At 38.4% G+C, this 21685-nt stretch overlaps 1 protein-coding gene across 2 annotated transcripts in view; it reads right to left on the bottom strand.

The window, feature by feature from the left end:
- LOC131507479 (cytochrome c oxidase assembly protein COX18, mitochondrial) overlaps positions 1-21685 on the bottom strand; it is an 84000-nt gene that overhangs the window by 11819 nt on the left and 50496 nt on the right. Inside the window, exons 10-11 of one of the 2 annotated variants that reach the window (XR_009259514.1) lie at positions 3219-3356; positions 2437-2636 (exon numbers count right to left, since the gene is read on the bottom strand). Coding sequence is in view for 1 of the 2 variants with exons in the window: in XM_058722314.1 (XP_058578297.1) it covers positions 13347-14327 (981 nt within the window). In the remaining variant the exon portion in view is untranslated. Of the gene's footprint in view, positions 1-2436; positions 2637-3218; positions 3357-13151; positions 14428-21685 lie in introns of those variants that run through there. The other variant, XM_058722314.1, reaches the window with a different exon arrangement.

Genomic DNA, 21685 nt, shown 5'->3' with positions numbered 1-21685 from the left:
CCCCGAAGTGACAAGTACATTCTTTCCTCATTCGCCAAGCTGCTTTTCTCCCTCTGAAGCTCCAGCTGTTCTCAAAACCCAGACATTGTTCCCTTCACTGGCTGGCCTCTGGCTCTAACCCTCAGCCAGGGCTGCATCTCCCTGAAATCTCTTGGGGACACTAACAGCCAGGACTTGGAAGAGGGTGCCTATTTAAAGCGAGTTGGGTTTTTGGCGGGGAGAGAAAGAGGGAGAGAAAGGGGGAGAGATGAATGGGAAACACTGTGTGTCAGCACAAGAACTCAAACAATTGTGTTTGGACAATGCCTGATGCTCTGATGCTGCCAAGTGATGGCTGATGATTCTCATAGTGCTTTCCAGACTTTGACTGTGGGATTCTTTTTCACTGTTGTTCACACCCTGGGACCCCCATGTTCTGGTGTGGAAAATAAAAAGTGCTCAGAAGATAGGTATATCTATTATGATTACATTTTCTTCTAGTTATATGAATGAGAAGATCCATAGGACCATGGGATACTTTGGGGGGTGGGGGTGGGAGATTTTAAACCCATTCATTTATATAAATAAGCTCCACAAAGGACACTATGAATTAATTCTTCCTCAGATATTATAAAGAGTGTATTGTTTATGTGTCTCTCAATTAACCATATTCCACTCTTGGCCATAAGTATGATAGAGGTGGGAGAAAATGGATACAAAAGCACATTTGTTCACTTCCAAATTGCAGGAAATCAACAATCAGAAGAAAAGGCAAATACCTGCCATTTTTTAGAAATTCTGGTTTTTTAATAAAGTCAAAGCTATCCTATGTCCAGACTATTCTGACTTGATAAGTAACCAAGAATTATTTTTTTAACTCCACATATAGCTGTTAACCACTGTCTGCAGTGATTCTTGAAAGTACAACACAATGTCAACCTGGCATTACATTAAGAGATGGTAGCTAACCACTAACCAGCTGAATCAGTTAGAGCTCACATTTGGTGACGTGTGAAGAGGGATCTAAAACCAGACAGGTTTAAACATGATTGTAGTCTATTTCTTACCCTTATAAAAGTATGACTGCACACGATCCAAAACTAGGAATTCTGGCTCTGTTTGTTCCACCACCCCAAGGACATTTCTGTCATCTACATGGTCCAGGATGATCTTCACTTTGGCCAGTGAGAAAGGGGAATAAAGGGGGTGGTGAGGGTGGGGGAGTCCACTACTTCTCTTTAATAGCATGACTCAGAATTTGCACATACCCTTTCCACCTACATCCCATTAACCATAATGTGGTCACATGGCTATTGCCTGAAATATGTCTTTATTTTTGGGCATTCATGACAGTTAAATATCAAGAATTCTATTAACTTAATACAGGAATCAGCAAACTATACCTGTGGGCCAAATCTGGCCCACTGCCTGGTTTTAAGTGACCTACAAGCTAAGAAAGATTTTTACATTTTAAAATGGTTGGGGAGGGGCGCCTGGGCGGCTCAGTCGGTTAGGCGTCCGACTTCAGCTCAGGTCACGATCTCGCGGTCTGCGAGTTCGAGCCCCGCGTGGGGCTCTGGGCTGATGGCTCGGAGCCTGGAGCCTGCTTCCGATTCTGTGTCTCCCTCTCTCTCTGCCCCTCCCCCGTTCATGCTCTGTCTCTGTCTCAAAAATAAATAAAACGTTAAAAAATAAAAATAAAAAATAAAATGGTTGGGGAAAAAAATCAAAATTAGAATAATACTTCATGATGTGAAGATTCTGTGAAATTCAAATTTCAGTGTCCACAAATAAACTTTTATTAGAAAACAGCCATACTCATTCATGTAAGTATTGTCTACAGCTGCTTTCATGCTGCAAGAGTTGAGTAGTTGTGACAAAGACCACATGGCCCACAAGGCCTAAAGTATTTACTATCTGGCCTTTTTAAACAGTTTTCTTACTCCTGCTTTAGAAAAAACAAACAAACAAACAGACAAACAAACAAACAAACAAACAAACAAACAGGAATTGGTGGATAACTAGTTAATTTGGCCATACCAAAGTAATAAAATTGGGAGTAGAGGAGGGTGGGATTTTAAAGGGGCTGTAAATGAGTCCTATTTCTTTAAAAGTTCTTAAAATTGTTGGAGCACCTAGGTGGTTCAGTTGTTTAAGCATCTGACTTTGGCTCAGGTCATGGTCTTGCAGTTTGTGAGTTTGAGTCCCAAGTGGGGCTCTGTGCTGACAGCTCAGAACCTAGAGCCTACTTCAGATTCTGTGTCTCCCTCTCTCCCTGCCCCTTTCCCACTTTCACTCTGTCTCTCTCTCTCCCAAAAATAAACATTAAAAAAAGTTCCTAAAATTGTTGAATTAGTTATCCATTTATATTTTAAATATTATCCCCAAACTTAGTGGTTTAAATAGTAATCATGTATTATTTAGTTTCTATGGGTCAGGAATTCAGAAGTTCCTCACCTGGGTGGCGCTGGCTCAGAGACTCTCATAAGGTTGTAGTTAGGGTACTGGCAGACACTGCAGTTTCATCTGATGGCCCGACTGGGGCTGAAGGTACCACTTCCAGATTGCTCACTCATATGGCTGTTGGTGACTGAGGTCTCAGTTCCTCACCACACGGGGTTCTAGCCTGGATGCTAGCTTCCTCCACACTGAATTATCTGAGAGAGAGAAAACAAGAAATAGAGATAGAGGAGGGGAAAAAACTAGCAGGTAGTCACAGTATTTTTTATATCTAGTCTTCAAAGTTTCACATGTCACTTCCATTAAATTCTTTTCATTAGAAGAGATTCACTAAATCTACTCCAGCCCACACTTAGTAGACAAGGAATTAGTTTCCATCTATTGAAGAGAAACATCAAAGAATTTGTGGTCATTTTAAAACAATCACAATAGCATCTGAGAGAAAAAAGTAAATAATTCATCTTCAGATAATGCTAGGGACATGAGACTAATGATTATGAGATAAGTATAAATTATTTAAGCAGGAAAAAAATAATATTAAGCCTTATGTTAGAGATGGAAATTGTTATGTTAGAGATGGTTTTCGCTCTCTTCCTTATGCTAATCAGCTGGTAGTAGTTGCCTGGAGTACTATGTTGAGAAAATTCTGATTGATAGATATCAAGTCCACATATTTTCTATCATTAGAGTAAAACTCAAAAGTTTTAAACAATGACAATTTGGAGAAAAAGCAGTATGTGAGGCACATTCAAGTCTTCAGAAAGGTTATCAAACCATACCTGTTAGGCAACTTTCTCAGGATGTTTCTCTAGAATACTGGATCCCATGAGATCCCTTATCTCTCCATCAATCCTTCCTTCCACCAAGCCTTCCTTCCACCAACAAGTAACACTTACGTGTTACTCTGGCCACTGGAGCTAAAATAGGGAACAAAATAAATGCCTCACCTTTATGGTAAACTAGGTATTTCTGTCTTCTGCAAAAAGTCTTCATTTTTCTACTCTTTTCCAAAAGTCATATGTTTTATTTCTCATTACTATCTAGTTACACTAACTAATGTAGATCAATACCATGTAATAGCGATGATTTTTCAGGTTTCTGGTCACTGAATTGTAGGGTTTTTCAGAGTATGTGTCACAGAAGTATCTTCCCTGAGCATTATTAATAGGTGTAACTTGAATAGAAGGGCTTGATGATCACATAAGATTGGAAAATTCCAGATTACACAGAGTTAAACAGTTTTTTCTACTGTAGGCAACTTTAATGGACCCATGAATCACCAGGATAAAGACGGTGTAACATGCTGTATTTCCAAAAGTTACTTGAGTTTAAAATCCTGCGTGTTTGTTTTGTTTTGTTTTTACAGAATGCTTGTGGCCTGACAAATGCAGCTGGAGATCCAAAGTCACTGTTTATCTCCCTTTCAGCCACATCAGTTCTCTTATGCTTCCCTAAGACCTTAGCATTCAATGAGACACATAAATGTCCATTATTACAGTAATACACAAATCCTAACTGGAAAAGAAATAGTGACAATTATTCTCATAGAATAATTCTTTAATATCTGAGTACTTCAAAGCAATACAAGTATTTTAAAACACATAACATAAATATATAGAATGTTTATGCATCCATGTATTTATGTAAAGATGGGCGTGTGTGTGTGTGTGTGTGTGTGTGCGCATGCGTGTGTATTTTGGAGTCAAAACAGCTTTCCAAATTACCTGGAAATATAATTTATTAAGTTCACATGGCATGTCAGATACTTGTAGGCATTAAATACAATGATGAACAAGAGAGGATGCTTTACAAATGTTAAGTCATTAATGTAGTTAGTAGCTCAGAAGATTTGAGGACAAAAATCATTAAACACATTATTATCATAGCAGACACTTTGTAAATAGAAGTACAAGATACAAAAAGAGGCTATATCAAGGGCTCTGCCTCATTTAGCATTTGTGTGTACTGTATGTAGCAAAAAACTGATGCCAGTGGCTTAACCATAGAGCCTCACATAATTTGCCTCACATAAAAAGAAGTGCAGAGACAAGCAGCCCAGTGGTTAGTTCCATGGTGTCATCAGTGTCCCTGGATCCCACTTCCTTTTCATTCCTCATTCTCATTATATAGCTAATTCCTCATCCTTGCTGTGGGGTGTCCCAAGTTGGATGTTACTTTCAACCTAACTACCTGTCTTCCAGGCAAGACCAAGAAGGAAAGAAGAGTAAAGGAGTTGAATCTAGCATTTTTGTCAATTATTTCATCAGCCGAAAATGTCATGTAGCTACTCCAAACTGTAAGCAAGTCTGGGAAAGTATTTTAGCTGAACCTGTGGAACTCACTGAGGAATTTGGTTTCTGTTAAACATGAAAAAAGAATGAATATTTGGTAGTCCACTCACCGTGTCTTTTTCAGACTCTTACATAGTCTGTGAGGGTCAAAGAAGGAAGAAGCTAATAATAATGTTTTTAAAATAGATACTCTTGTTTCTTTCTAAATCATCTCCATTTACCATACTTCTAACCTCCAAATAACTTTACATTAGCAATTTACTTTTGTCATAAACACAAACTCTTATGGAATTCCTACTACTTCCTTTGAATACCAATGAAATAAATGTGAAAATAATTTCCATTAAATGTTTGAAATTTTCAACTTTACTATGTTAAGAAATGGTGGCTGACTTCTGTTTTTGTTTGAACTGTTTTGGGCCAGCAAAAATAATTGTTCACATTGGCAGAAGCAGAACATTTGCCAGCGTGAAAAAGCAGTAGTTAGAGTAGCATTTAGCATACCATAACATATATTTTCTTACTTTCATAAATCTAGTTTAAAACCTTAATTTTTTATAGCTGTGGCCTCAATACTTCAGAATTTTAACTTTTTTTTCAACTTTGTAGCATATAAAAGTACATGTGTGAGCTTATAATGCCAAGAAAAGTTTTCTTAACGTTATTGCATTTCTACTTGGAATTCTGGCTTCATTTTGGGCAGACCATGCCGAATGCCTTCTTATCCAGAACACAGAAATACATTATTATAGTCACTAATCTCTCTGCTAATGCCTCAAAATTCTCTTTGACTTTCTTTGACACCCAGAGAGTACTTTTCATTCCTTTTTTCTTTCTTTTTCTTTCTTTCTTTCTTTCTTTCTTTCTTTCTTTCTTTCTTTCTTTCTTTCTTTCTTTCTTTCTTTCTTTCTTTCTTTCTTTCTTTCTTTTTTAGAGTACCAATTCCATGTTATCAACATTCTAATACTCATCTCCTACAAATGGCTGGTGGTACAGGTACTGGGTAATTCTCACTTTTTATTAAATTCAGGTGCTGGTATCAAATTCTTATGTCTAATGAACCCAATATGGTTCCTGGAAAATGTATTCGCCCCAAATGCAATGAAGCAAAACACCATCTACGAAGACTATAATTCAAGTTACCCATAAAAGTACATGTTTCCCAATATCCCACCATAGGAAAATGGTTTAACATACATAATACAATGAACTAGTATATTGTGGTGTAAAATGATAATGATAAAGACTGTGACATGGGAAAATGTTTATGATTTAATTTTAAGCAGATTGCAACTCAAGGAAAATGAATGCGTTAGACAAAAAGTAGAAGATAATATGTAATAATGAAAATAATTGTGGTAGAAGGTCTATAGTATATATATTTTTTCAGTTCCTTAATTTGTTTCCATACAGTCTGATTATTCTTCAATGTGCATGTATTATTATTTTCATAATTAAAAAATGGGGGATAAAAATACTTTTTTAATGAAGAGATACTATGAGAGTGTGTGGTGCTCTCTACATCTGAACATCCCCCTAAGTGCTCAGTGCTAACCTGGATGACTTAGTAGTACAGCTGTATGCTTAGAAAAAAGAAAAAAAAATCCCTTCTTTGTTCTTCTTCACTGCTATTTACCTCTGTCAGATAATCTCATAGCTCCATGGACATTTGACCACCCACAACACAAGAATAACTTCCTTTCTGCCTTTGGCTGGTAGCACACATGAATTGCTAATCCTTTCTTAAACCTCTAGGTGAACTTCAAATTCTCATGGGACTCATATTTCCTCCAAAGGGCTCACTCCATAAAGAGCCATTCCCTCCATAGAGCTCTTTTCTGATTGTCCCTCACAAACAGTTAAGTGTGAAAAATGATGACCACTCCCAGCTTCCCCTCTTTGTTACCTCTGTCTATCCTTTGGCCTGACTTTTAAGGTAAGGGTACCACCAGGTTTTGTTTTTTTTTTTTCCAACCTTTTGTAGCAAGACTGAGAGGGAAGGGGTGAGTTTTACTGGACACTAGTGGAAGGTTCCTGTAACACCCACATAAAGAGGTAATGCGGGAAAGCCAAAGCAAGCAGAGTGATTTAAAACCAACTGGAATACAGCCAGGAAAGAAGTTAACACCCTAGGCTTTCCATGAACTTTTCTACTGTGAGTCCTAAGCCAGAGGATCCTTCATGATCAGAAATTATTGGAAACCCAGTTTCAAACTCACTGGAAAAATGATACAAGAAATGCCTAACAGGGAAGGTTTTACTTAGATTACTTGATTAATTAATGACCACATTTCAACAACTCAAGGTTACTTTGTGGATGTAAATGTATGAGTAATACCCAAAACCACAAACCCAGGAGCAATAAAAGGCCTTAAGTTGAAAGTTCTACTGTCAGAATTATCCTGATTTTCCTCCGAGCAACTAGAGAGATGAAAATAAAGAAACCAACAGGAAAATTCATAAATCTGTGACTCTGGAAGGAGAAGGTCACATTCTATTGAGAAGGCGCTTTCCCTGGGTCCAGTAGGAACTGCTTTCTGCAATGCGCTGGGAAGTGAGTCCAGAGTAGAAAGGTTCTTTTCAACTTGTGTCTGGACTTGTCTACCTCTCCTGCTGGCTCACCCACACATTACCACAGTCTTTACCCCTGGTGAGCTCCATATGCCAAACCATCTCTGGAATAGAACTACGCTTCCAATGAACCTACCCAGCCTCCAAACAGCTCTCTAACCAGTGACGAATACCCAAGAGCCCAGTTAAACCCCCAATTTTTATTGACTCAGGACTGAAAGAAAACAGAATACACAAAATTATCAAGGTTCTTGTTAGTTCTTTCCTTTTATTTTTTTTAGGGTTTGTTTGTTTGTTTATTTATTTTGAGAGAGAGAAAGAGAGAGAGACAGAGCATGAGCAGGAGAGGGGCAGAAAAAGAGAGGGAGACACAGAATCCAAAGCAGGCTCCAGGCTCCAAGCTGTTGGCACAGAGCCCGACGCGTACTCTCGGACTGCAAGATCATGACCTGAGCCGAAGTGGATGCTTAGTTGACTGAGCCACCCAGGTGTCCGAAAGTTGTTGGTTAGTCCTCTGGCTATGAGTTAGCCTTTCTCCTTGTTATGGGTTGAATTGTGTTCCCACCCCACCCTCCCCCCCCGCTACAAATTCATATGTTGAAGTTTCCACTCCCAGTACCTTAGAATGTGACCTATTTGGAAATGGGTTGTTGCAGGTGTAATTGGGTAAAATGAGGTCATGCTGGAACAGGATGTGCCCTTTATCCAGTATGACCAGTGTCTTTATAAAAAGGGGAAATTTGGACACAAACACTCACAGAAGGAAGACAAGGTAAAGACACACAGGGAGAAGAGAGCCATCTGATTATAGAGATTGGAGTGATTCACCTGCAAGCCAAGGAGTGCCCGGAATCACTGATACACAGCAGAAGCTAGAAGAGGTAAGGAAAGATTCTCCACTACAGATTTAAGAGAGAATATGGCCCTGGTGACACCTTGGTTTCAGACTTCCAGCCTCTAGAACTATGAGACAATAAATTTCTGTTGTTTAAGCCACCCAGTTTGTGGTACTTTGTTATAGCAGCTCGGGGAAATTCCTACCATGATCTATCGCCAAAATTTGTTTAATGATCTATCCGCTGATTTGTTAAAGAACTGGATACTACCTCCCTCTGAGAAACATTTGTTACTCACTTTAGCGTCATTCGTTCACTTTCTCATGTTCTGGGAGGAATTCCACTGGAGGATTTACCAAAACTTCTCAATTAACTTTACTTTTTATTCTCATTTAGAGCCTCCTTGTTTATAGAGCTAACGTTAGATAAAACTAGGGTAAAGTAACCCTAAATATTGGAAATTAAGTGGTTTCTTCCCCCCTCTTTACTGTTATGCATATTGAACCATCTAAACTTTCTCACAATAATGCAGAAAGTCTTATCTCTTTTAAATAAATGAGAGAGACTCCGTTTAGTGTCTTGCCTAAGTGAAAAACAAAACTAGGATGTGAAGCAGTTCAATAATCAGTCATGTTCTTTCCCCGAAACTGTACTGTACTGGCTTCTTGGTTTACTGTGTCTCCATTTTAGAGGTCCTCAAGGTGATAAATGAGCATAGAGGGAAACTGTAGCCTAGAATATACTAAGGTGGTTATATATACTAAGTGGCTAGAAGCAGACCAGAAGTTCTACTTTGAACTGTTCTGTATCTTTGATTAATTAAAAATGAGAAACTACTATCTTAAAACAAGTTCTCCCTGCTGGTAGACATTATTACTCAAAACACGGTAGGAAGAAATAACTAGATTTGGTGACCCAAAAAAGGGGGGGAGGAGTTGCTTTAAGTCGGTGTTAAATCAAGGTACATGAATTTTATGAATGGAAAATAATAGCCAAGAATTGAAAAGCAAAGGCTAGCATCTGTCAGATTTAAAAAAAAAAAAAGTGAGGACATGAGGAATGCCACTGGAGTCCTGAAATCACCTGAGGCAGGCCGACTCAAGTTTCTCAGCTTGTCAACACCATTAAGAGTCATAGAGGCTGATTTTATCCCACAAGGGCCTCTGTTTAATAGTCGTGGGTGAACCCATTACACATGATTACCATAGCCTTATGATTCTTGTTTCCTTGTGAAAGTGTGTTTCCTGCTCTGAATCATCCTGTAATTTGCTCCATGGGGTTTCCATCTGTTTAGACCAAGTGTGAAAAAGAACTGCCTGAATCACATTCTTAATTTGGTGCAATGACAATACATATGGCAATGTAGCAAGGTCATGCCACCAACTTTACACACATATATGCGAGGGGGAAATGCAGTGTCTTCTTATTTTAAAACTGATCTAATCTCCTATGCCAGTTAAAGACATCTCTTCCTGCTTAACAATTTCTTTCAGGTTAACTCTCTTTGGGGTAAGTTACCAATCTTTTTAGCACACCTCCTCTTCCCCTTTCTCCTTTCCAATATGTTGTCTGTGGGTATGTGAGAAATCATGTGATTTTAACTATCCGAGGAAGGAGTGTTTACATTCCTCACCTGTAGGTCTTTATGCCTTTTCTTAGTATGTGGGCTTATGAAGCAGTTGGATACAGTTTGGTCCCTGGGAATTCTATGATGACATCTACTGAAACGTGGCTGATCACTCCTAGCCCTACAGAGCATCATGCAGACACCCACTGCTGGAGTCAGTAGATACAGCCATTGGTTCTCGGGAAGTCCCCATACATTGCTGCCTCCTTACTGCGGGCCCATATCTCCAGTGCACTCATTGCCCTCACATGACCTGCAGTGTGGAATCAGGCACAAGACCTCAGGTTCATTCCTCTAGGCACCCTCCTCCATCTGTGTTTATTTCCTTCTCTCACCATGTTAGATATGGCTCATGCCAAAGGCAAGGCTTTGCATAAAAATATGCACAAATAGCCCAGTCACTGTGCTTCCCCCATCCCTATCCAGATGGTTTTATAACCTGTCCTCAAAACTCAAACCCAAAAGAAAAAATAACAAACTGTGGACATCCCACCAACCTGCTGCCCTACTTTCTCTTCTCTTCAAATATCTCATGCTTTCATCAGGTCTAACATACACATTATTTCATATTTTAACATTTACTTATATGGATCTTCATAGATATGTGCAAGAAATTCTCTGGGATAAACAACCAAGAGCCTGCCAGACCATAGGATGTAACAGCAATGAACATACCACTGCATGCATCCACAGGAGAACATTAGAGTATCTATCATTATATATCCTGACCTCTACTTGGTATGCACATTTCTAATGTCTGCCATTCTGATAGCTTTAATAGAGCATCTCACTGTTGGCTTTAATTTCTTTGATTACATTTGAGATCTCTTTGGGAATTTGTTAGCCATTCAGACTTCCCGCTTTATACTGCCTTTTCATATCCTTAATGCATTTTTCATTGGCTTTGTGTTTTGTCATTGATGTTGTTGTTTTTTAATAAATATTATATTTAGAATCTTTAACCTTCACAATGATGTCTCTAATTTATGCAGAACTGCCTCCTATACAGTATAAAATAGGGGTCCAAATTTCTTCTTGTATGAGGAATGTTCCAGTGACACTAAAATAATCTGTTCTTACATCTTTTTTTTTTTTATTATGTCACTTTACCTGTCAGCTGTATGTTTCCCATATTCAAAGTTCAATTTATGAGTCTTTATTCCATTCCACTCTTTGTTCCATAACCAATAATTTTTTAACAACTTTAAACCACATAATTGTCAAGTGTCTTAATATCTGATGTAGTAAATCCTCTCTTTTCTTTTTCAAATGTGGCTTAGCTATTCATAGACTTTTATTTTCCTAGATTTTATACAGTTTTTCAAGTTCTTCAAAAAAATATAAATGGAATTTTGACTGGAATTGTATTGAGTTTGTAGATTTGTTTGAGGAAAAGTGACATCTGTACTACATTAAATCAGCCTATCCATTTATTCAAAGTGTCTTTTATGTTTTTAATGGAGCTTTGAATATTTCTCCACAAAGATATTGGCTCTCTTTTCTAGATTGATTTGTAGAAATTTATTCATTTGTGGTGATATTATAAATAACATCTCATTTCAGTTATATTTTCTAGTTGATAATTGCATAGAGAAATACTACTGATTTTTATAAATAGGTCATATATCTAAAACTTTGCTAAACTCTTTAGTTCTAATAGCTTTCTCCTATTTCTGCTAGAATTGCTATGCATACAGTCATTTCACCACCAAAATGACACTATGTAACACAAACATGTAGCACTATGTTGGTTGGCATGTCATAGATTTGGAGGAAAACTGCATATTTTCCCTTTTTCTTAAACCCATAGACTCAAAAACATTCACAATTGATAGTGAAACATTTTTAAATTAAAATTAAAAAAGAGCCAGGGTGCCTGTGTGGCTCAGTTGGTCAAGCATCCGACTTTGGTTCAGGTCATGATCTCAGTTTGTGAGTTTGAGCCCCACTTCAGGTGAGCTTGGACTCCGCACTCTTGCTCCCTCTTTCTCTCCCTCTCTCACTGCACCTCATGGGATTCTCTCTCTCTATTTCTGCCCCTCACTCACTTGCAGCTCTCTCATAAATAAATAGTAGGTAGATAGATAGATAGATCGATCAGAGCCAATAGGGGCAATATGAAAAAAATTCCCTATAATTCTTTTTTTCTATTCTCTTGCTTGGCTTAAGTTTGATCTTTTTTTGTTTTCAGATTTTGAGTTATTTGAATTTTATATATTCTATAACTTGAACGGTTACCCTTATAATTTTCACATGCATAATTTGACTTAAAATCTGAAACAATTTAACTCTCTTCTTCCTGAATAAGTAAAAGTTCTGCTGAACTTTTCACTTTACTCACATTCCTGTTTTATACATTATTGTCAGTATTTTACCTCCATATATGTTTTATCTCCAAGCTAATCAGTTCTATTTTTATTATTTACAGAGTTAGTGATTATTTAGATATTGCCATGCATACCCATTTCTTTTTATCACATTGCCTCTTGCTTCTCATTCTTTCCTTCTGTACATTAAAAAGTTTTATTCCTAAAGTGTGTCCTTAATTTTTTCCATGAGAATCTATAACTAGTAAATTCTTTCAGGATTACTCTTCAATGTTTTCATTTTATCTTTGCCCTTGAATCATAGTTTAGTTGGGTATACTAGATTGGCAACTATGTTTTCTTTAAAGATATTTCCCTTCTTTCTTAGGTCTTCTATTGTTGCCACTAAGAAGCCTGTTGCCAATCTAATTACCTACCCTTGTAGTTAATGTTTTCTCTTCTCTGTTAGTGTTTTAGGTTTTCTTTTTATTTTCTGTATTTCGTACTCTGAAGTTTGATTCTGATGTGTAAAGTAGATTCATTCATTTATTCATTTTGTCTTTCTTGGAGCTTATTTACCACAAAATTCAACTCTGAGCTGATTATTAACCTGCTCTACAGAAGTCCAATTTAGACACAGACCTATCAGAAGGTACTTAATGGATTTACTATAAATCATCCCAGTCTGGAAAATTATCCATTTAGACTTCATTAGCTTCCTCCAATGCAAAATCTTATGAATTGAGTTGACATGCCTTTGGCTTTTGTCAAGGTTCAACATTAGCCATATACATAATATTTCTGTATAGTCTATAAATCACACTTGAAAACATTAGTTACAAAACTAGGATGTGAACAGTTCCAAATTTCTCTACCTCCACCCGCAACTATTAATCATTCTCTCCTTCCATCCTGGCTCTGGGAAACAGAAGTAATCTTTTTCCCTTTTCAAGATTCACCCATCTTTCCTTCCACTGTCTCTGACATTTGGCTCAGTAATTACACCTTTACTCCAAGGCCATTTAAGTCTTTTCAACTCCACCCACTCCTACTTACAGGTAAAGAATATTCAGGGTCTACACTTTTTTTAATTTTATTTATTTATTTTTAAATTTACATCCAAATTAGTTAGCATATAGTGCAACAATGATTTCAGGAGTAGATTCCTTAGTGCCCCTTACCCATTTAGCTCATCCCCCTCCCACAACTCCTCCAGTAACCCTCTGTTTGTTCTCCATATTTATGGGTCTCTTATGTTTTGTCCCCCTCCCTGTTTTTATATTATTTTTGCTTTCCCTTCCTTATGTTCATCTGTTTTGTCTCCTAAAGTCCTCATATGAGTGAAGTCATATGATATTTGTCTTTCTCTAATTTCACTTAGCATAATACCCTCCAGTTCCATCCACCTAGTTGCAAATGGCAAGATTTCATTCTTTTTGATTGTCGAGTAATACTCCATTGTATATATATACCATATCTTCTTTATCCAGTCATCCATTGAAGGACATTTGGGCTCTTTCCATACTTTGGCTATTGTTGATAGTGCTGCTATAAACATGGGGGTGCGTGTGTCCCTTTGAAACAGCATACCTGTATCTCTTGGATAAATACCTAGTAGTGCAATTGCTGGGTTGTAGGGTAGTTCTATTTTTAGCTTTTTGAGGAAACTCCATACTGTTCTCCAGATTGGCTGCACCAGCTTGCATTCCCACCAACAATGCAAAAGAGATCCTCTTTCTCTGCATCCTTGCCAACATCTGTTGTTGCCTGAGTTGTTAATGTTAGCCATTCTGACAGGTATAAGGTGGTATCTTATACCTGTGGTTTTGATTTGTATTTCCCTGATAATAAGTGAAGTTGAGCATTTTTTCAAGTGTCGGTTGGCCATCTGGAGGTCTTCTTTGGAGAAGTGTCTATTCATGTCTTTTGCCCATTTCTTCACTGGATTATTCATTTTTTGGGTGTTAAGTTTGATCAGTTCTTTATAGATTTTGGATACTAACCCTTTATCCAATATGTCATTTGCAAATATCTTCTCCCATTCTGTCAGTTGCCTTTTAGTTTTGCTGATTGTTTCCTTCCCTGTGCAGAAGCTTATTATTTTGATGAGGTCCCAGTAGTTCATTTTTGCTTTTGTTTCCCTTGCCTCCAGAGACGTGTTTAGTGAGAAATTGCTATGGGCAAAATCAAAGAGGTTTTTGCCTGCTTTCTCCTCAAGGATTTTGATGGCTTCCTGTCTTACATTGAGGTCTTTCATCCACTTTGAGTTTGTTTTTGTGTATGGTGTAAGAAAGTGGTCCAGGTTTATTCTTCTGCATGTCGCTGTCCAGTTTTCCCAGCTACAAGGTCTACACTTTCTATAAAATAAATTTTTTTTTCCTTATCCTTTCCTGTCCCTTAGGCTAATTACCTCTCTTTGCCATCCTCACAGCTGAACTTCCAGAAGAAAGGGAGAGCTTTTCTCTCCTATACTACTCCCGCCACCACCACCACCACCACCCCCGCCCCCCCCCCCCCCCCACACACACACACAATTCCATTCCAGCTCTGCTGAAATCTAGCTTCTTCTCCCAGTGGTTTCTCATGGAAACCACTGAAGGCAAGATTACTAACGACTTACTGACCTCCAAAACCAGAGGAATCTTTTAAGGACAAATCCTATTTGGATGCTCTAAGACTTTGGATATTTTTGCCTAATTTGTCATTACTAACTTTATCACTCTATCAGAATTCTTCTCTGGGCTTTTCAGATTGCTCTTCTTTGGATCACTTTTCATACTGTACTACTATTTCTCTGCTTCCCTTTAAGTGAGGAAGACCTATGGGGTATTCCTGGTCCTCTTCTCATACCACTTCCATGGCTTCAGCCTGTAAGTTGAAGACTCTGATATCTATCTGTCTCTAAACTTGCCTCTCCTGAGTACCAGATCTAATAACGGCTTGCTTGACATTTTCACCTGGATGTCCAACAGTATCTCAGACACATTGTATCCAAATGGAAGTCCTTTTTTTCCCTTTCAAACTTTCTTATATTCCCTATTTTGATAAGTGCCATTGTCATTCACTACCCAAACTTAAAACAGAGTGATATTTTAGTCCTGTGTTGTCCAATAGAAATTTCTACTAAACAAACAAAAAAAAGAACTTTCCGTAATTATGGTAATGTTCTGTGTCTGTGCTGTCCAATATTGTGTCCAAGACACTCATGGTCATAGAGCACGTGGAATGTGGCTAGTGGCTGAGGAGATGAATTTTCACTGCATTTAATGTAATTTAAATTTAAAAAGCCTTATGTGGCTATCCTATGGGAAAGCACAGCTCCAGTCCTTCCTCTCACCTAAATAATTTTTGCTATCAGTTCTATCTCCGATAAGATAATTTCTGTCTCCTAAATTTTTCTTGAAAAGATATTTCTCAAAGCAATTCTTCTTTCCTATCTGCACTGTTACCATTTGAAAACACCAATATGTTTATGTCCTTTCCCTGTCTTAAATGTCTTCATTAACCTCACATTTTATATTTTACATAAGATAATATCTTAACTTCTAGTCCTGTAATAGTCTACAAAGCTTTCCATGATTTAGTCTACCTTTCCCCCAGTCACTCTCACCACTGCCACACTCCTAGTATCCTCTATAACAAGCAAACTGAACTCTTTGCTCTTTTCCTATGTTCCCTGTAACATCTCCAAGCTCTTGCACACTATGTACTTCTTCCCTGTATATACTTTCTCTCTCCCTCTCTCTCTCTCTCTCTCTCTCTCTCTCTCTCTCTCTCTCTCTGTTTCATGAATTTCTACTCAAACCAAGGGGACAACGTCACCTCCTCAGACTGTTCCTGACCATGCATGGAAATATAGCTACCACCTTCTTTACATGTTCATAATATGTAACAGCTGCTCTATCACAGAAATCAGTATTTTTCCTATATTTGCTTGTGTATCTCTTTCATTCTCCTCCAGAGCAAGGACAGTGTCCCTATGGAACATTTTTACTCCCATATGTGAATGAAGGAATGAATGAATGATCATAAAATTCCAATTTCTTCTACAATCAAAGGCCAGAAATGTACTACCTGAAAAATCTGAGTGCTTCCTTTTTTAAATAGCTAAAATTATAAACCTATGTATTTTCTTCTGTCTGTATAAGCCATCTATCTATCTATCTATCTATCTATCTATCTATCTATCTATGAAAACAGAGTTTTCTTTACTTTTCATACCTGAATTTAGGCAAATCACATCACACCTCTGGACATAGCACTTGTTATCTCACTAATCCCCAACTCTCTATCTGAAAAATGGGGATGATTGTATGGAAACAGTGGAAAAAAAGAAAAGAAAGGTGAGGGGAAAAAACATGCAGTAAACCCTCACCAGGAGGTATACTTTCTCAGGCTTCCCTAAGAGCTCACAGGAATACATTAGATGCCCATGATTTGAAGTTGAAATTTCACCAGATCTAAGAAGCATCTCACTTTTTACTTTCTTTTGTGAGGAAGAGCAAGTTGTAGATCAATACCATGATCAGAGCTTGGTACAAGGCATGGCCAAAAACTAATTCCCCAAGCCATGCCTGATGGCACTTTTAGGTAGATGGTTCTGATTTTGTGTTTGGTCTAGAGACCATAATTATAAATTCATTCTCTGTAATAATAGTCTACAACTGATAAGGTTTTCCTGAGAATTCAAGAAGATCTGAATGTGATCATCTTTTTGAAGTGCCTCACCCATAAAAAAAGCTCAATATGTGATAGGTCTGATTAATATTTATAGGATTCAATAATTTTACATGTTTTCAAACTGCAATAATTTTGAGTGCCAAATCTTAAATTTCTTGTACTCAAGTGCTGAGAAGTCAGACTGGAACGTTATTAATGGCTGATATATGCATATGTACAGCATTACCAAGGTTGTACATTTTTTGTTTGATTATTTGATTGATGTCTGTCTCCTCCACTAGACTGTGATCTCCATGAAGGCAGAGGCCTTGTCATTTTTTGGATCCCCAGCACTTAAAGGGCCTGACACATGTGAAGCACTCAATAAATAGCACTGAAATAATTTGCTTACTGATTTGAAAAACATTTCAGGTACTCTGGTAGAAACTAGGGATACACAGATGTCTCAAAGAAAGTCTTCTGCCATCAATGAACTCTAGGTCAGTTGACAGGTCCCTAAATCAAACCAATGATTACAATAGAGGAAAGTAAGTCTTAGTAGAACAGATGGAGTGCTGTGGGAAACTATAAGATAAATATTTAGTCAGGAGAGTGGGAGAATTAAGAAAGGCTTTCCAGGGGCGCCTGGGTGGCGCAGTCGGTTGGGCGTCCGACTTCAGCCAGGTCACGATCTCGCGGTCCGTGGGTTCGTGCCCCGCGTCAGGCTCTGGGCTGATGGCTCAGAGCCTGGAGCCTGTTTCCGATTCTGTGTCTCCCTCTCTCTCTCTCTGCCCCTCCCCCGTTCATGCTCTGTCTCTCTCTGTCCCAAAAATAAATAAATGTTGAAAAAAAATTTAAAAAAAAAAAAAAAAAAAAAAAAAGAAAGGCTTTCCACAGGTGAGAGTTGAGATCATCTAAAACTAGGCAGGAAAAAGAGAAAGCAGTTCAGGGAGAGCAAGAAACACAAAAATGAGAATGTTAGAGGAAAGGCAAGTTTTTCTGTTTCATTGGAGAATTATCTGCAAAATAAAGAGTAGCAAGAAACACTATGGAGAAGTAGGGAGAAATCAGAACATGTTTTGTGAACCATGTTAAGGATTTTGAATTTAATTGTGAAGGCAATCTGGAGACACGGAAGGATTAACAGAGAAAGATGATAACCTGAAAAATGAACTAAGTGAACTAAATTTAATACTCAGATATAGTAACTGTATGTATTAGTTAGACTAAACTACTATAAAATGACAGGTCCAAAATACAATGACAGCAGATGTTCATTAGACACTCAGAGAGCAGCCTAGGGCAGGTATTTCTGGTTGCCTTTGGAGAAGAGAAAGGGTCTATCTGCTGCTCACAGTTGTTCTAGGCTAACAGATCTGTGTCATATGCAATATATGGCTTCCGAAATCACTCTGGTATTCGGGTCACCATTCCACCCTTTGTGAATGGGTTATGGCATAAAGAAACACCATGGAAGCCTTTATGAGTCAGATCAGGAAGTGGCACAGATCACTTCCATTCACTAGGACCCACTGGCTAGAACCAAATCATATGACCACATCTGACTACAAAGAAAACTGGGAATTGTAGTCTGGGTGTTTGCTAAGGCAGTTTCTACCACACTATTTTAGTTTAGGATTTGAGGCATATTTGTTGTTCTCTTTCCCCTAGATGATTTTGTATTTTATTTTCTATTTTAATTATCTGTATTTCATTATGTCTCAAATATATTTTAAATGAATGTAGAGTGCAAATTATAAATAAAACAATAATCATGAATTTAGTTTATGTCAACAAAAGTGTATAGTATTTTATAGTTCATAGTGGGCTTTCACACTATTTTTTTTTAAGCAACTCTTTGATGCAAGTAGGAAACTGTTGTTACCACCATTTTTAAGATATGTAACTCAGGTAAATGACTTATCTGAAGTTGTCCAATTATACTCATTCTAACAGATATTTAATGTGGGAAACATTTAATTCCTTGAAATCCATCTAAAATGTAAAAGTCTTTTATTTTTCCAAATCATTTTAAGAACTTTTTTTCTTGATTCAAAAATAAAGGACATCCAGAGTTCATGTGGAGGTCCATTTTGAAACACTTTGATTCATATAACTCAGCAAAGTTCACCTCAACCACAAACACCGAGTGCACACAGAAACATAACCACTGGGAATGATACTCTAAACAGACTCCATCTGAGCTAGTATCTTCACGCTCTAGGAAGAAACATTTGCAAAAGAGGCAGTGAGAGAATGCACTAGAAGCATAGATTCTCACACTCAATTTGTTCAAGGGGCTCAGATGGTGTGTGTGTTAGTCTCCTAGGGCTGCTGTAACAAAGTGTCTCAAAATGAATGGCTTCAACACCAAAAATGTATTGTCTCACAGTTTTGGAGACTAGAAGTTTGAGACAAAGGTGTCAGTGGAGCCATGTTTCCTCTGAAGGTGGTGGGGATCTGTTCCTGGCCTCTTTCCTCCCTTCTGGTAGTTTTCTGGCTTGTGGCAGTGTAATTCCAATCTTCACAGAATTGTGAGATAATAAATATCTCATTTGCTTAACTTTGGCTTGGATTTAGTCAATGAGACAAAGACCTACATATTAGGAAATTAATAGCCTGCAAGGGAATGAAGAGAGCTTTCGTATGCCCAAAGAGTTGGAAAATATAGCAGTTTAAAGAAGCCAACAAAAAATTCCAAATGCTCAGGCCATGTAAGGTTTGCCCTTCAGAACATTTTTACCAGCATTTGGCATGCTGCCCCTGACCCACCCTTCTCTGGAAAGCGAACAATGTGTCAGCCCCCCACATCTATGTAAGTTTCCCACTTGTCTCCACTGAGCGACATTCTTCCCATGAGGTCATGTTCAGCTCCTATCCTTATTCCAAATGACTTTTCAATCCTTTTGGCACCTAGCTTTTGTGTATTTCAATTGTGGACCCATAAAAACCAAACTAAACACAAGATACGGTACAGAGACCTCATCTGTTCTACAGAAAAACACCTTTGTGGTTCTTCCCCAGTCCAACCCAACATCCCCCCCTCCCCCCCAGCCCTTCTCTAACCCTCCAAAGAAAAAAGGAGGAGAGGGGGTAAAATGTTTTGACTATTGACCATTGCACTGGGAAGGTACCACTTCCTTGAAAACTCATGCCCTGGTACCTGGCACACTGAACCTTCTGCTGCTTCGCTTTTCTGACTGCGTGGACACACTTGCCAAGCCAACATCTGTGGATTGCATGACTTTACAATTAGAGGAGATGGAGAGTATGTGTTAAAAAAGAAGAAAAATCTTCTTCAGAGAAGAACATCATCTCTAGAGAGATTATCTGATAGGACTTGCCCCTCAAACTTCCACACAACTTTCTCTTCCCCACCACTCCAGGGCTCTTGTCCCCAAAATTAGCCTAAGGGATGGAATCACATCTAGTCCAGATCAAGGCAAGTTTGGCAGATTTAGAGGTTGAATGGTGACAAATTAGTAACAATCTGCTTTTCTCTGCAAATTGCTGAGGCAATGGCGTTCCTTGGCTAATTCAAAAATCAGGTGATGCCCAAATAAACTACAGCACATTCTTGTCTAGGGTTCTTATCCAAGAGCCAAAGCAAGGTGCTGCCAGAGGCTACAGGTCAAGTCTCCTGCTGAAACTCAATCCCACCATGAGATTGGCATTCCAGGGCTGTTCCTTTTAAAGTGATGAGAGTTGGGACAAAAATTTAGAGGGTTATCAGGTAAAAGGCAGAGGAGGAAGACAAGAAGAGAGGGTAGCTGTCTATTAGACACGCTGCTTCTATGAATGTGGTCATCATGAAGACCAAGTTGGGCAGTGGTTTTATAGGGTTGCCAAACCCAGATGTGATGTGAACAGTGTGTGTTCCATATTAACCTACAAAGAGGATCTTCTCTGTGATCTTTATTTCAATCCTCCTGTTCCTTACCATTATGTTAAATGGTATCATTAGCTTCCAACACCAGTCTGTCACAAGTCCTGTCAATGAAAGCTACTACATAACTCTTTCTCAGACACATCTGTTTTTCTTCATAACCATTGCCATCCGAGTAGCTCTAGCCATCAGCATCTTCTTTCACTTGAATTAATGGCAATGGTCCCTTCTCTCCCCATCCCCTCCCTCCTCCCACACTCTTGTTTCTTTCTAATCTATTCTATTATCAGGATGGCCTTTCTCAAATGCAAACATAAACATATCATTCCACTGCTTAAAACCCCAGCAAGGTTCCCTGATATTTTTATAATAAACTAGAAATTCACCATGGCCTTTAAGACCCTACCTCTATGGCTTCTGCCTAACTCTCTAGCTTCTTCTCTTCTTCCCAAATGCATTCTATGACTCATCCAAGCCAAAATCCTTGTAGTTCCTCTAATGAGTCTTCATTCTTCCCTGACCCACTACTCAACTCCCAACCCCACTCTTTAAGCTCTCTTCTTGTTGTTCGAGATCGTCCTCTCCTCCTCCTCCTCTTCCCACTCCTCCTCTTCTGTCTTCTCATGATTTGCTAACTTCTATTTACCCTGCTGGGCCTCAATTCCAATTTCACTTCATCTGGAAAGCCTTATCTGCCCCTTGCTTTGTAAATCTGGGTTAAGTGTCCCTCCCATGCTCTTTCTCAGAACCTTACTTTCTCTCTGCATAGAGGACAAGGCTAAGGAGTTTGAATCATCTCACCACCTTTGAGCCTTGATGAAGCCCCTATTCCTGGTGAGGGGCTTGAACCATATGGAAGATTCAAGGATTCCTTCCCTGCCTCTGGCCTAAGGCCTGCAGATGGGTAGACTGAGGCTTCTCTTACCCTTTTTCTTAGGTTTTTAAAGCGATTGTCAGCAACCTACCAAAGGTAACCAGAATATGCTACCTTAAAATATGCTACTTTAATTAAAGGCAATTTGAATAAAAGGCAATTAAGCAGTAAACCTAGGGAAAAAACTCCCTGTTTT

The sequence above is a fragment of the Neofelis nebulosa genome, chromosome 3, assembly GCF_028018385.1.
Source record: "Neofelis nebulosa isolate mNeoNeb1 chromosome 3, mNeoNeb1.pri, whole genome shotgun sequence".
NCBI classification, from domain to species: domain Eukaryota; kingdom Metazoa; phylum Chordata; class Mammalia; order Carnivora; family Felidae; genus Neofelis; species Neofelis nebulosa.
Note: the sequence above shows the minus strand (reverse complement) of the source record. Positions and strands in the feature narration are given on the sequence as shown.